The following is a 17,587-nucleotide window of genomic DNA, read 5'->3' on the forward strand; positions in this document are numbered from 1 at the left end:
ATACAGGTACATAGGAGATATATACTGTGTACTATACTGTGTGTATACAGCCGGGGACAGGACACTATACAGGTACATAGGAGATATATACTGTATATACTGTGTACTGTACTGTGTATACAGCCGGGGACAGGACACTATACAGGTACATAGGAGATATATACTGTATATACTGTGTACTATACTGTGTGTATACAGCCGGGGACAGGACACTATACAGGTACATAGGAGATATATACTGTATATACTGTGTACTATACTGTGTGTATACAGCCGGGGACAGGACACTATACAGGTACATAGGAGATACATAGTGTATATACTGTGTACTGTACTGTGTGTATACAGCCGGGGACAGGACAATATACAGGTACATAGGAGATATATACTGTATATACTGTGTACTATACTGTGTGTATACAGCCGGGGACAGGACACTTTACAGGTACGTAGGAGATATATACTGTATATACTGTGTACTGTACTGTGTGTATACAGACGGGGACAGGACACTATACAGGTACATAGGAGATATATACTGTATATACTGTGTACTGTACTGTGTATACAGCCGGGGACAGGACACTATACAGGTACGTAGGAGATATATACTGTATATACTGTGTACTGTACTGTGTGTATACAGCCGGGGACAGGACACTATACAGGTACATAGGAGATACATAGTGTATATACTGTGTACTGTACTGTGTATATGGCCGGGAACAGGACACTATACAGGTACATAGGAGATATATAGTGTATATACTGTGTACTTTGCTGTGTGTATACAGCCGGGGACAGGACACTATACAGGTACATAGGAGATATATACTGTATATACTGTGTACTGTACTGTGTGTATACAGCCGGGGACAGGACACTATACAGGTACATAGGAGATATATACTGTGTACTGTACTGTATATACAGCTGGGCACAGGACACTATACAGGTACATAGGAGATATACACTCACCGGCCACTTTATTAGGTATACCTGTCCAACTGCTCGTTAACACTTAATTTCTAATCAGCCAATCACATGGCGGCAACTCAGTGCATTTAGGCATGTAGACATGGTCAAGACAATCTCCTGCAGTTCAAACCGAGCATCAGTATGGGGAAGAAAGGTGATTTGAGGCCTTTGAACGTGGCATGGTTGTTAGTGCCAGAAGGGCTGGTCTGAGTATTTCAGAAACTGCTGATCTACTGGGATTTTCACGCAGAACCATCTCTAGGGTTTACAGAGAAAGGTCCGAAAAAGAAAAAACATCCAGTGAGCGGCAGTTCTGTGGGCGGAAATGCCTTGTTGATGCCAGAGGTCAGAGGAGAATGGGCAGACTGGTTCGAGCTGATAGAAAGGCAACAGTGACTCAAATCGCCACCCGTTACAACCAAAGTAGGCAGAAGAGCATCTCTGAACGCACAGTATGTCGAACTCTGAGGCAGATGGGCTACAGCAGCAGAAGACCACACCGGGTGCCACTCCTTTCAGCTAAGAATAGGAAACTGAGGCTACAATTTGCACAAGCTCATCGAAATTGGACAGTAGAAGATTGGAAAAACGTTGCCTGGTCTGATGAGTCTCGATTTCTGCTGCGACATTCGGATGGTGGGGTCAGAATTTGGCGTCAATAACATGAAAGCATGGATCCATCCTGCCTTGTATCAACGGTTCAGGCTGGTGGTGGTGGTGTCATGGTGTGGGGAATATTTTCTTGGCACTCTTTGGGCTCCTTGGTACCAATTGAGCATCGTTGCAACGCCACAGCCTACCTGAGTATTGTTACTGACCATGTCCATCCCTTTATGACCACAATGTACCCAACATCTGATGGCTACTTTCAGCAGGATAATGCGCCATGTCATAAAGCTGGAATCATCTCAGACTGGTTTCTTGAGCATGACAATGAGGTCACTGGACTCAAATGGCCTCCACAGTCACCAGATCTCAATCCAATAGAGCATCTTTGGGATGTGGTGGAACGGGAGATTCGCATCATGGATGTGCACCTGACAAATCTGCGGCAACTGTGTGATGCCATCATGTCAATATGGACCAAAATCTCTGAGGAATGCTTCCAGCACCTTGTTGAATCTATGCCACGAAGAATTGAGGCAGTTCTGAAGGCAAAAGGGGGTCCAACCCGTTACTAGCATGGTGTACCTAATAAAGTGGCCGGTGAGTGTATACTGTATATACTGTGTACTGTCCTGCGTGTATACAGCCAGGGACAGGACACTATACAGGTACATAGGAGATATATACTGTATATACTGTGTACTATACTGTGTGTATACAGCCGGGGACAGGACACTATACAGGTACATAGGAGATATATACTGTATATACTGTGTACTATACTGTGTGTATACAGCCGGGGACAGGACACTATACAGGTACATAGGAGATATATACTGTATATACTGTGTACTGTACTGTGTGTATACAGCCGGGGACAGGACACTATACAGGTACATAGGAGATATATACTGTATATACTGTGTACTATACTGTGTGTATACAGCCGGGGACAGGACACTATACAGGTACATAGGAGATATATACTGTATATACTGTGTACTATACTGTGTGTATACAGCCGGGGACAGGACACTATACAGGTACATAGGAGATATATACTGTATATAATGTATACTGTACTGTGTATACAGCCGGGGACAGGACACTATACAGGTAGATAGGAGATATATACTGTGTACTGTACTGTGTGTATACAGCCGGGGACAGGACACTATACAGGTACATAGGAGATATATACTGTATATACTGTGTACTGTACTGTGTTTATACAGACGGGGACAGGACACTATAGAGGTACATAGGAGATATATACTGTATATACTGTGTACTGTTCTGTGTGTATACAGCCGGGGACAGGACACTATACAGGTACATAGGAGATATATACTGTATACACTGTGTACTGTACTGTGTTTATACAGACGGGGACAGGACACTATAGAGGTACATAGGAGATATATACTGTATATACTGTGTGTATACAGCCGGGGACAGGACACTATAGAGGTACATTGGAGATATATACTGTATATACTGTGTGTTTACAGCCGGGGACAGGACACTATACAGATACATAGGAGATATATACTGTATATACTGTGTACTGTACTGTATATATACAGCCGGGGACAGGACACTATACAGGTACATAGGAGATATATACTCTATATACTGTGTACTATACTGTGTGTATACAGCCGGGGACAGGATTGGATTGGATATATTGGATATATACTTATTATATACTGTATTTCCATGGAGCTGGTCTATGAGCACAGCAGTATTGTTTTCTGGCTGGTGTTTGTTGTTTATTCAGCCTGATCTATAAAATTTACCTTTCATCTTTAGGATTTTCCCACTTTAAACATCTGATGGTTAGACTCATCAAAGAAGATGTCGTCCATACCTGCCTCTGAATATCTCCAGGTATCTCTGTTTTATACTGTAGATTTTTACTGTTCTCCTGGAAATCAGATCTCTTTTTTTTATTACGGCAATGAAAAGCAAAGCCTTAAAAATTTCTTTTTTTAGATAGAAAGACACAACACATACAAAAAGTGCAGATTCCAAGAGTCACAGAACACTAGAGAAAAGAGGTTATATAAATGAGCCAATTCTCACCAGACACAGCCGGGAGGTCTAAAAGCAATAATTAACAGCCAACCGTGACTAACCCTTTCTGTTCCCAAGGGGAGAAACCCTCTAGCTGAAGCATTTTCTGGCAAGGTGCTATTATACCACAGGGGGCTAAACTCTTGCCACCTGGCCCAACCCCCTAAGTTCCTTTATTGTGGCCCATATACCCTGCATCAGGTGAAGTGTGGGTTATGTTACCTTATGAACCTTAACAAATCCAGCTTTCAAAGCCTGCAATTGGACCGGGTATCTGGACCACTGGCAAATTAACCTGACGACAATCCAGGACTCCTCTCTACTCCCCGACCCTTTAAAGTGTTGCAGCTGGGATGATACAAAGTATAATTTAGGGGTAGGGAAACACTAGACCCCGAGCACTTGTTTTGTTTTACATATTCATATTTTATGCGTGTGGTACCCTTTTTGTATACCAGGGAGCGGAACAGACTAAGGTCATTGTGGAAATATATCGGGAAATATATCTTCAGGATCCATAAGGAGTTATGTAAGACATATAGCAATTAGGGGGGAAAAAATACTTTTCAGTAGGTTCCCACTGATTACATAGGAAGCTTACACCAGGAGTTTTGGGAGAGAAGTGGGGCCAGGTTGTCAGACAGATAGGGGCAGATTTACTTACCCGGTCCGTTTGCGATCCAGCGCAGCAGCGCCACAACGCGCCGCTGCTGCACTGAAGTTCCCCGGAGGCGTGCTGGAATGCCCTGAAATTCACCGGCCTATACCTGGTGAAGGTAAGTGTAATTTTTGCGACACATTTTTTGTCTTAAATGCGGCGGTTTTTCCGAATCCGTCGGGTTTTCGTTCGGCCACGCCCCCCGTTTCCGTCGCGTGCATGCCAGCGCTGATGCGCCACAATCCGATCGCGTGCGCCAAAATCCCGGGGCAATTCAGGTACAATCGGCGCAAATCGGAAATATTCGGGTAACACGTCGGGAAAATGCGAATCGGGCCCTTAGTAAATGACCCCCATAGTCTTTTAATGTTGTTTTGTCCTTAATGCCCCGGTATTTAAATCGCTCCACGACCTGTAAACTCTTTACAAGTGATTGAGGATCTACCATCATTCTCTTCATAGGCAGTATGGCAGACTTTTTACAATTTACCTGGATGTCCTCCAAATTCTTGCATAAAGTTCCCCATCCAAGTATCTATTCACATTCCCCAAATATAACAAGTGGTCATCCGCATAGAGGGACACTCTTTCCTCCCTCCCAGAACCCGGAAAGCCCTGTATCGATGTAGAGGAGACACGCCAAAGGCTCAACAACTACAGCGAACAACAGGGGTGAAAGCAGACACCCCTATCTCCAAGGTGATGGTATCCGACAGACCACCATTTGTCCTTAATCTCACTCTAGGTACTCTATATAATAAATTGAACCCCATTAATAAAATTTGGGCAGTAGCTCAACTTGCCCATTACTGCTCACAAGAACTCCCAGTCGATGCTGTTGAATGTTTTCGCAGCATTGAGTGAGAGCACAGCACCACCTCCCGCCCAGCCCCCCGTGTCTGCAGGTTAAGGTATAGTTGTCGTGTATTTTGTGCTGTCGACCTGCTAGGCATAAATCCTGCTTGATCTAGGCAACAGAATATCTTTCTACTTTTTATAAATCTCTACAGGGGACCATCTATCTAGAGGGTTGCTAAAGCTGCCTCCAAATTTTCCAGCGTTAAGGATGCCTTCAACGGTTCCCTAGCCTCCACTGTCACACATGGCATGTCAATTCGGTCCAAGAAGGCTAGCATATCAATAAGTCCAGGTGCCGAACTAGAGATCTAGAGATTCTTTTAGTAGTAACTGCTCTTATGTCATCATCCTCAACGTACTTGTCACCTCGTTGGTCGTGTATCTCTTTAATTTAAGAGAACCCACCTTGAGCCTTAACTATAATGCATAGTAAATGTTCTGTTCCATAGTTGGATCCGGGGAGGCTATATAAACGCATTCAGTGGCAGTGACCCTATTTTTAAGGGTCTCTAGGTATCCTACCCCTTAGTTTTATGTTTATTGCATATATATATTTCTAAGATATGCCCTTTTAGCACTTACCAAACCACTAATGTAGATGCTGTGCCCTTGTTGTGGGAGATAAATTCCTCTATGTAAGAGAAATAGACACCCCCCCCCCTATCAAGTAGTTGTATTCAAAAGGGGTTGATTTTTATTAATCCCCCAGGATTACGGCGACCCTGATCGAGAAGTAGCCTAACCAGAACTGGCAAGTGGATCTCAGCAGATATGCAACATCAGAGATATATAGAAGGAGGGAATATGTTCCCAAGGGAAGGTCTATTCACGATAGGGAACCATGGGAGCTGGAGTAACATGACTATTGCTTATCCTGGGGGTGCCAGCCTACCTCATCCAGTAGTGTAGCACGAGTAGTTTTTTGTTGCGTGGAACCTGCCCCTCTAGTTCTGAACTTATCCAAGTCTGAAGCCAAATAACTATTATAATCCCCCACCGAGAGAACTTGGACCCGCGAGGAAGTTGCTACAAACGCCAGCACCTTTTCACAATTTAAGGGTGCTGGTACATAAATTACTACTATAATAAGGGGAATTCTATAAATAGAGCAGTAGATACTTACAATGCGGACATCCACTGATGAGGTGACCACATTCAAAGGGTATGACCCTAGGTATAAGTACACTCACACCACGTGAGTGGGTAGAATAGGTGGAGTGATAGGAATTAGCTATTGAGGCCTGTCAGCTGAGATGTGTTTCGAGTAAACGGGCACCACAAGGGCGAGCGCCTGTATTGTGGAGAAGATAGCATAGCGTTTGTTGGTGTCCCCCCAAAATCTTAAGTTACCTGCAATGTTTACATTGCATTGCAAGTGTGAGCCAGTGACCTGTATGAAGCCCAAAAAGTGACATATTAATGACCCTTAGCGGTTTACAGTGCCAGACCGTAGATCAACATAGTGTGGACCGTGGTCACAATAGACTGTGAACCAAGTGGTGTCCGTCCTCACACTAACCTGTGAACTGAAGCCTCCATGACCCACTTTTGCTTGGGTTTGATTAGATTGATGCTTTCTGGGGCGGTTTGGTTTTAGTGGCTGATTTTTAAAAAAAATTTTTTAACTTAATTTACTTGAGAATCGGATCTCTATGTTTATTTTACACACTTTCTAAAAACTCTTATACTAAAAGATGTTCCGCCAATTTTGGATAGCAATTATGTTATTTCATCTAACAAATTCTTGGAAAATGTAAAAAAAATGGCAGTAATAAAAAAACAACTCCACTTTCCACTGCTCGTTTCCAAGAATCTTTTTCCAGACACTTTATTTGTGAACAGGTAGGTACTGTATAGTATGTACTGGGTCACATACGTAGCAGCAGGTACAGTGTGGCCATGTATGTGTAGTTACTGCACAACTTAGGAAACTTTTAGCAAAACTTTTGCAATCAAACAAATTCTTGCCTTTCAGAAATATTTTTCTTTTTTTGGTTTGGTTACATTTATATAATTCAGACCTGGCCAGACTTTCCTGTCTTCTTAATGCAGGGAATGTGATAATCCAGCCTTGTTTCCAGCACAGGACTGCAATAAAAGATTACGACATTTGTAGCATATTTTATTTGATACTTTCTATTTTTTTTTTTACGAAAGGTTGTCTGTTTTTAAAGTGAGGCTTATATACTTGTCTATGACTGTATACTAATGGTAAATATTTCATGGTTTATATGACATGTACAATTATACGTCAGGTCCTGCCTGGTGTATGAAGCTATGGTGCCTCCTAACGGAGCTATATTTCTGGAATCTGGGGAATGGGACAAACAAATGCCTGGGTCTCAGTCTGTTCCTGAACCCCCTGGATGAAGAGATATGCAGACTCCTTAGAAGATCTCGCTCAGTGTCAATGTACTGGGTACTCAGCCGGATTTGATGGCATCAGTACCCTTGCTCTATCACCTTCCGTTGAGGAATTCTGATCAGTCTTAGGTTTTGAAGGATCAGTAGTTTGACCCATGTAAAAGAACAATTACCACCCTCCTAGATGCAGAAAGGGTGCTTCCAACATAGAGGTTAAAACATCAGGACCCATGTGAGGTCTTTGTTCTCTCCTGGGAAAGGTCACGTCCAACATTGTGCTGTAGGAAACCTACCTGCCGCCCTCGCCTTCCAATGTCAGCCACAACACAGTAGCTGACTTCTTGTTCATCTTCATGACTTCATGTACTAGATTTAACAAACACCAGTATCTTTTAACTCTTTGCACTGTATATTTACCCCTTTATGCTCTACAAGGGATATACACTCACTGGCCACTTTATTCGGTACACCTGTACAACTGCTCGTTAACACTTAATTTCCAATCAGCCAATCACATGGCGGCAACTCAGTGCATTTAGGCATGTAGAAATGGTCAAGACAATCTCCTGCAGTTCAAACCGAGCATCAGTATGGGGAAGAAAGGTGATTTGAGTGCCTTTGAACGTGGCATGGTTGTTGGTGCCAGAAGGGCTGGTCTGAGTATTTCGGAAGCTGCTGATCTACTGGGATTTTCACACACATAACCATCTCTAGGGTTTACAGAGAATGGTCCGAAAAAGAAAAAACATCCAGTGAGCGGCAGTTCTGTGGGCGGAAATGCCTTGTTGATGCCAGAGGTCAGAGGAGAATAGGCAGACTGGTTTGAGCTGATAGAAAGGACACAGTGACTCAAATCGCCACCCGTTACAACCAAGGTAGGCAGAAGAGCATCTCTGAACGCACAGTACGTCGAACTTTGAGGCAGATGGGCTACAGCAGCAGAAGACCACACCGGGTGCCACTCCTTTCAGCTAAGAACAGGAAACTGAGGCTACAATTTGCACAAACTCATCGAAATTGGACAGTAGAAGATTGGAAAAACGTTGCGTGGTCTGATGAGTCTCGATTTCTGCTGCGATATTCGGATGGTAGGGTCAGAATTTGGCGACAACAACATGAAAGCATGGATCCATCCTGCTTTGTATAAACGGTTCAGGCTGGTGGTGGTGTCATGGTGTGGGGAATATTTTCTTGGCACTCTTTGGGCCCCTTGGTACCAATTGAGCATCGTTGCAACGCCACAGCCTACCTGAGTATTGTTGCTGACTATGTCCATCCCTTTATGACCACAATGTACCCAACATCTGATGGCTACTTTCAGCAGGATAATGCGCCATGTCATAAAGCTGGAATCATCTCAGACTGGTTTCTTGAACATGAGATTGAGTTCACTGTACTCAAATGGCCTCCACAGTCACCAGATCTCAATCCAATAGAGCATCTTTGGGATGTGGTGGAACGGGAGATTCGCATCATGGATGTGCAGCCGACAAATCTGCGGCAACTGTGTGATGCCATCATGTCAATATGGACCAAAATCTCTGAGGAGCTTCCAGCACCTTGTTGAATCTATGCCACGAAGAATTGAGGCAGTTCTGAAGGCAAAAGGGGGTCCAACCCGTTACTAGCATGGTGTACCTAATAAAGTGGCCGGTGAGTGTATCTGCCGCAGAGCTATGAAGGGTATATGAAGAGGGCTCACGGGCTGAGCCCTCTTCATATTGAGATGGGCTTTGCAGCATATTGCAGCAAGGACCCATCGCTATCCCCAGTGGTCAGCACCGCCATGTTTCTTCAGATCGTCGCTCCCCTGAAAGTCTTCGTTGGGGCGGCGATCGGTTGCCATGACAGCCTCGACCCGAGGCTGCATGGTTTCAGGAGATTTGTTACAATGAGCCAGTGGCTCATTGTAATGAACCATATGCAAAAACGCCATGTACTGCCATACAGTAGTATTACAGTATATGGTAGGAACGATATTACCATCTAGGGTTTATGTACTCTAGAGGGTCTAAGAAATAGTGAAAAAAAAAGTTAAAAGAATGTAAAAAATTAATAAAACATTAAAAATTCAAATCACCGGCCTTTCCCTAGAACTGATATAAAACAAACCATAATAAACAGTAAAAATCACAGACACGATAGGTAACGTCACGTCCCAAAATGCCTGATCTGTCAAAATGTAAAAACGGTTATTGCCGACGATGACCTCCAAAACGGGAAATGGTGCCCAAATGTCCGAATTGGGACTTTTACACCTTTTAACATGACATAAAAAATGGAATAAAAAGTGATCAAAATGTCAAACAGTCCTCAAAATGGTAGCAATGAAAACGTCTGCTCATTTCGCAAAAAATTACACCTCACACAGCTCCGTGAAAGTATGAAAAAGTTATTAGCGTCAGAAAATGGCAAAAAAAAATTTTCTTTCTCATACACATTCGTTACATTTTTGAAAATGTATTAAAACGCAATAAAACCTTTAAAAAATTTGGTATCACCGCGATCGTAGCGAACCAACGAATAAGGTACAGGTGTTATTTGGAGTGAAAGTCTTAACACCTGAGCCCACAAGAACGTGACACACATTTTTAAAAAATTTTTCCACATTTGGAATTTTTTCCTGCTTCCCATTACACCACATGGAATATTAAATAACATCATGGGAAAGTAAAATTTTTTACTTAAAAAAATAAGCCCTCACACAGCTCTGTACACGGAAAAATGAAAAAGTTATGGATTTTTGAAAGTGGAGAGCGGGAAATGAGCAAAAAAACCCTGCGTCCTTAAGGGGTTAATATACATAAAACTCTTGTGTGTATAGTGTTCTGGTCTGCCATATGCAATTAAATATTGACCTGCATTGTTCTTTTATCACGTCATGATCTATTCTAGAGATTCACAACCTGGGCTGGCTTCTGGCCCGATATAATCGCATTAAGGACTGGCTTACAAGATCTGGTGTCGATCGGTTCACTGAGGTCTGTTTCCGCTGGGGTAGTGAAAGAGTTCTCTCAGTCTTTAGGGGCTGTGAGTGCTGCACCACCCTGGAGGTCACATGTTACACTCTCTCTCACTTTTTATTCCTCCGTCAACCTGCGTCCATTGGGCGTCTGTGAAAATGATAGTTCGCTCACCTTGCTTACCTCCAGGTGTTGCAGATCATCACATATACCTTGGCTTTCAAACTGTTTGTTGTTATTTTCTGCATCTTACTGGGAACATTCTTGTGTACCTCTGGGTATAACTGATATTATCCAGATGTATTGTTCCATGTGTTCAATTAGGTGAATTTTCTTGACTTCCATTCATCATCTTCAGACTACCTGAGACAGTGGGGGTCATTTACTAAGGGCCCGATTTGCGTTTTTACGGCGGGTTACCCGAATTTTTCTGTTTTGCCTATATTGCCCCGGGATCGGATTGTGTCGTATCGGTGCCGGCATGCACGCAACGGAAATTGGGGGGCGTGGCCGTACGAAAACCCGACGGATTCGGAAAACCCGCCGCATTTAAAAAATAAAAAAAGTGTCGCTGGACATGCGCTTACCTTCACTCGGCCCGGCTTGGTGAACTTCAGTGCATTCAGCGCAGCAGCGACACCTGGTGGACGTCGGAGAAACTGCCTTAGTGAATCGCCGGAAGACCCAAATCCACCGCAGGGAACGCGTCGCTGGATCGCGAATGGACCGGGTAAGTAAATCTGCCCCAGTATTTCATTACTTAAAAAGTTCCCTTCATCCTGTTATTGGATAGGGGAGCACCTGAAATTGTCAGAATACCCATTTTATTATATGAGTATACAGAAAAAAACAGATTGTGGTACTGAAGTTGTTCCAGTGGGTACAGATAATGGCTCACATTTATTATATATGTATTGCATATATTGCCATACATTGGTATTGCAGCATATGTTAGGATCAATCAGACCCTCTATGGTTCAGGTACCCTAGGGCGTCTAAATATACAGTTAAAAAAAGTTGAAAAAAAATATATATGAAGTATGAAAATATATAAAAAATAAATGAAATAATAATCAAATAATAAATTTGTTGTGTATCATCAGGTCCCAAAATGGCCGATCTATCAAAATATAAAAACGGCAATGAATATATATTTAGTATCTCTGTGATCGTACGACCCTAAAGAATAAAGAGGAGGTGTCACTAGGTGCGCACAATGGAAGCCGTAAAAACTAAGTCCAAAACAAAATGTTGCAAATGTGTTTTTTCCTCAGTTTCACTGGTACAGGAGGGACAGAGGTGACAGCAGGGGGACGGGAGCTGATTGTATAGGGGCCACATAGGTTGGTACAGGGGGACCACAGGTGTCAGGTGACTTTATAAAGTGATTTTATAAAGTCTGTATCATGCAATAAACCACCCATACACCAATTTAACACAGAAACAAGACAACAGTGACAAATTACTTACTGCAAAGACTGGCCGACAGATAATATAGACCTCGGACCGGATGCCATGTAATGATAAATGTCCCCATTTTATCTGTATTCCAAAAAAACCCCATACATCCTGACACAAAGTTCATGTAAGTAAAGGACATGGGGCAAAAACATAAAAACTTTTTTTTAAAAAGCTAATAGGCTATACAAAAAGACACTGGAGCGGGCACCCATGTGACAGATGCCTCTATGGGTAAACAACATACAAGCAAGAAACAACAACCGTACATGTACAATATCTGGCAGACATGAAGAACATGTATGTGTTAAAATCTTCAAACAGTAAAGATGTAGTAGAAACAGTAACAGATCGGACAGGGGGAGAGCTCAGAGCTGAGACCGGGGTGCACAACTTCAGCTTCACAATCCGGATCATTCCATACTCATACATTGTATTTTGTGATGCATGTAGCACCCACAGGGTTTTCTGAGTACTAGTGCTCCCCCACCAAATTGTCTTCCTATGGCTGCATGGTACAATATAGAAATCAAAGAATAGATACTCCAGAATTCATTTTTATGAAGAGTTTAAATATTATAATAGACATGTCAGGAGAGCAGACAGTGTTCTATTACCCCCTAAGATCTGCCTTCCATCTCATACTAGGGCAGATCCTCAAGGGGATACAATCAGACACTAGGGGGTTATGGGTTAAGAAAACATGCTCCAGAATAGTTTCTTTCATATAAGAGGAGGAGGTGACTTTTTAAATAATCACTTCGGAAGAAATATTAAATGGTTGTAGTTTCCACATCGTCCACAAGATGTCATCAGGTTTCCATTTGAGATGGATGAAGCCAGATCATCTAGTTTACAGCGTGCTGTGAAGATGGATGCTGTCCCATCATATTACTTTAGAACATAATGACAGATAATTACCCATGTATTATACTTACTTTTGTATATGAGGCATGAAGAAAATGATAAGTGTTATAAACTGGACGGTCTGGTGTACATATGTATTCAGCTGCACTACATTGTAGGACCACCTGTTGGGAAGGCCTCTAAAAGATTGGCATATCTAGAGGCAGGAATCTTCTTTGCATAGGTCGGTCAGATTGGAGACTGTTTTTGAAACACAGTTTTCAAGTCGCACCACAGATTGAGATTTGGGTCTGGACTTTGTGCCATTTTGTAGCTTTGACTGTATGTCCCAGTATGATGGTGCCACCACCATGCTTGGTGTGTTCAGGGTTCTGGCTTATTTCTACACATAGCATTTCAGTCAAAAGTCAAGTTTTGGTGTCATCTGTCCAGAGCAGCTTACTGTATCCTCTCCATATCTTTTTGCAAAGTGCAGATGGAACTTCTTATGACTTATTTTCAAAAATGCTTTTCTTCTTACCACTCATCCATAAAGGCCAGATGTGTGGAATACAAGACTAATATTAGTTCTGTGGACACAGAACGGAGCAGCAGGAGAGGACCCAAGAGCAGTGAGAACTTCTCAGCTGCACTCACCACTACCCGCCCTCCTGCACCAATAGTCAGTTATGTTACATCAGTTATGGAAGTGCTCATTGGACTATCAGCAGGGTACGGACCATAACTCATAGCTTGACAGGCTTTATGTGGCCTGTTGGTGTGGCATGTGCTCCCCCTTTTTAGTTTAGTTGAGATGAGATGTGTGCTGCACATTATGTACATGCTCAGAAGTGAAGCTCCTATGTTATAGATTATAGCAATAAGACACTGGGAAGGAATTTCCCCATTTATCTCAGCACTGCCAGCTTGATAAAGAGAAGAGGACTGTGTAGTCGGATAGTGAAATTGCAGTCAAAGTTTGGGAAACTGAGTTGGAGTCGTATGTTTGGCTTACCAGCTCCACCGCCTCGTGCAGATGTATTCTAGTCAATTGTTGTTGATTTTGCTCAAAATCTAATTTTTTTAGAAGCCAAAAAAATTCTAAATATTATACTCAATTTAATTATTTTTCTTAAAAACATGCCTAAATTTTACTTGAATATATCTTTTTCTGTCTCAAAGGGAAACCTCTGGGAAGAATGGGTTTGCAAGGCTGTGTTGCATTCAGGGGTGCAGACTGCATATGACTTGTACCCTTCTGTCTGTTATTGATCCATGCTCCCCCATTTATTCTTCCCCCTTTTTAATGGTTGCCTCCATGTATTCCTCTATGTCACTATCTATAGCTGCTCCCACTTATCTCTTTATGCTACCTTCTCTCTATGTTGTACATCTTATCTTTCTATATTGCCCCTGCTTAAATATTTCTATGCCCTCTGCTTCTCTTATGTTGCTGTCCAGTTATATTTCTATGTCCCTTTCTCTCCATGTTGCCTCCTCTTATTTCCATCTCCCTGTTTCTTATTTCCCTGTCACTCGAGTGCAGCACTCCTCTACTTCTGTCCCAGGTGAATGGAGCGGTGGTGACCTGCATGACCTGCCGCTTCATTCATTTGAGGTAGAACACGCCCCTGTTCTCTTGAAAACTTGTTGTGACTGGAATACGAGTAGTATCAGGAATAGAAAACCCCTTTTTTCAGTACAGTTAAACAGGACTTGGCCTAATATGTAACATCTTGTTTCTATTCTGTTAGCCTTAAACCAGCAAATAACCGGGTTCCATCCAGTCTCGTTGTGTCTAATTCTCCCGGGCTGTAAAATATAATTAGATTTCATTTGCACATTTCATTCCTCTTGATTTGCCTCATCCCATATTGGCCTCCTTTTTCTTACCCCTAAGCCAGTTTTGTATTTGCCTCTAATTTGCTGCACATAACTAACTGCTCAGAGCTATGATCGGTCAGATTGTGTCACTTGTTTCGTAAACAAAAGAACCAACAAAGCCCCAGCGACCCCTCTCTACCCCCAGCGCTTCACTCGCCTTTGCCAAGTGTACAGTTCAGTGTTCGGTCACCTGTATCTGTTGGTTTAGCACATTTTAAAGTAGTTCTCAGCTCCCTCCTTGTTCTCCGCTGCTTATTTTTAAGCTTCAAACATTGCCTGGCTCATTACGCCCTCCAGAAGGTTAAGGCCTTCTTGTCAGACCGGAACTGCGCTCTAATTAGAGTGTGGTGCTTGGCACTGGACGTGTCGTGCTTGCAAGCTTTCCTACTGCGATCACTTCTATTCAAGTTCCCCTATTATAACCGGACAGTAGACATTAGTGTCAGTGGATAATTACAGCTGCTGCTTGCACACAGCATAAGCTACAAAAATGTCTGAAGAGAGAGAAGAGAAAAATCACATGTGCTACCAGAACCATTTAACATGTTGTATGTCTCTGCCGTCCAAGTTGTATATTTGGGATCATAACTTGTCTATGTCTTGTATGCAACTTGCCGAGTTGGTCAAGATTTGGGGTTATTAAACATAAGTCCCTATTTGCAACTCTCTGTGGTTCATTGCCGCACCTTCCATCATTGCCAGCACCTCACGTCGATGGGTGCATACCTGCTATATCCTGCAACTGCTGCTGTAGCGGCTGTGCAGACGTTTAGCCTCTGTATCAGGGTCGATTACAGCCTTTTTGCTGCCTGAGGTGAAAATTGAAATGCTAAAGCAGCCTACACCTCTATTTCTCACTAAAATTGCTGGGAAATCTTTAAAAAGCATCTACAACCTGATCAGAATATGCTGACAGGATTAAAGGGGTATTCCAGGAATACGAACGTCTGATACAAAAACCCATGATGCTATAAATAAATGAAAGTAACAAAACTCAATGTCATTAGTCACAAAATTGAGCTTAATTAGTTTGATTTTATGATTCACAAAATGTTATGGCCTCTCTAAAGTAGGTGGAGTTATCACCAATATGGCCGCCACTGGAAACTACAAGTCCCATGATCCTTTAGTTCTCAGTAACTCCTCCTCCCTCTTATGCTCTGTTCCCAGTGATGATATAGCAGACTTTCTTGCTCGTTTACCATATTAATGATTTGTAGCTACCATCTCCACAGCGCAGGCCATACAGGATGCACTGCAACCAACCGACTACAGCCAAACATAGTGCTGATCACATGACCTGCCCAGACAGGTGCAGGACACGTGATGTGGACATCTTCTGTACTGTGTCTGCTCCGTGCGGAGGAAATTAACGGAATGATTGAAGGGCCAGCAGCATTTTAATTTTTCATTTCATTGTATGTCCACAGCATTTTTCTGCTAAGGGGAGCAAAATAACAACTAATTATATATTGGCTTATATTTTAAGGACCCATTTGTATATGAATTATTCTGATTCCCAGAATAATAATTGATAACATCTTCACACATTGCTAGGGTTAATAATTAACCCCTTAATGACCGCCCCATCAGCTATTTACGGCGGTCATTAAGGGTACTTTTTCTGATGTGGCGCCTTTTTTATGGCGGGGCGTCAGAAGAAGATTTTGGGACATCTGATTTAGCTGGTGCCGGTGTCGGGCTGTGATATCACAGCCCAGACCCAACACTAACACCCGGGATCAGAAAAACAGCACCGTGCTAATTTACATACACACCCCTGTTTTATATATATACAGTTCTACTGATTTTTTTTTTTATAAAGAGCCTGCTTCTAATTTATTTAACCGCCCCCATATGCATACTACCAAATTAATTCACCCCTTGTCATAAAGTATCCAGCTGATACTAAAATCAAAAACAGAATCACACCAATACAGTAGTTCAATAGAAAATAAAAGTGCAAAAAGGCAAAGTTTCAGTTCCTATTCAGGAGCCTTTGTCAAACAATGTGATAGTTCCAGAGACTGAAATGTATAAAAAGTGATCATATCAGTGCATAATTCAAATTTCATAATAACAAAAGTGATTTGTGTACTATATATAAATAAATATATATATGTGTGTGTGTGTGTGTGTGTGTGACATTGCTAGAATATCTGTGGGATACAAATACAGCAACATTGTGATATATCCCCTTTGAGCCCTACACTACACCCAGCTTCTGGCACCAGCTCACGAACCAGAAGTAGTGGGTGTCAGCTGTATATCACAACTGACACCACACTCTAACACGCGTGATCGGAGCCAGCGTTAACCACTTACACGTGTTAACCTGTTACGGTGTTAACTTTTTACACGCCCTCTTCTGATCCAACCTTCCTCCCCCTGTGTTGTTTATCGGGGGTTCTGATCCTCTTCAGGGCAGCCCCGAGGTCTGCCTAGCGCTCCGGGGCTGCCTGATGTCCCCAGCAGTCTGACCCCTTCTGGGTCTGACTGTAAACTACCTTTGCATGCCAGAGCATGCAAGATAATTTACACTACACTACAATACATCAGTGCAGAGCATTGCTGGTTCAAGTTTGTATACAGTGAAAAGGTTAAAAAATAAGGTTTAAAACATTCGCGTGATGAGGCGCAATAACCCCACAAAATAATTGCCACGCATAAAAGTACGCTTGGCAGTTATTCCGTATAGCGCACAGGCTTAGTGCTGGGCAGCTCAGCAGGATGTGTGACAAAGGGATCCGTGTCAGCAGCGCACCAAAGAGACCCGGAGCGAGAGCGCAGGCCTGGGCAAGACAAGTGCACAGCGGGGCTGCTGCTCCTTGTCCTGCTCCTTGCACTGCAGGTCAAGGACAGTGTTAATATGATCCCCGCAGGACCAGAAACCAGT

At 42.7% G+C, this 17,587-nt stretch overlaps 1 protein-coding gene across 1 annotated transcript in view; it reads left to right on the forward strand.

Moving 5' to 3' along the window:
* Nucleotides 1-3,171: 3,171 nt before the first annotated feature.
* Nucleotides 3,172-17,587, forward strand: part of LOC140120928 (uncharacterized) — an 89,728-nt gene continuing 75,312 nt past the window's right edge. Inside the window, exons 1-2 of the mRNA XM_072139973.1 lie at nt 3,172-3,192; nt 3,397-3,474. Coding sequence (XP_071996074.1) covers nt 3,442-3,474 — 33 coding nt within the window. The 5' untranslated portion in view covers nt 3,172-3,192; nt 3,397-3,441. The remainder of the gene's footprint in view (nt 3,193-3,396; nt 3,475-17,587) is intronic.

The sequence above is a fragment of the Engystomops pustulosus genome, chromosome 1 (genome assembly GCF_040894005.1).
Source record: "Engystomops pustulosus chromosome 1, aEngPut4.maternal, whole genome shotgun sequence".
Classification (NCBI taxonomy): domain Eukaryota; kingdom Metazoa; phylum Chordata; class Amphibia; order Anura; family Leptodactylidae; genus Engystomops; species Engystomops pustulosus.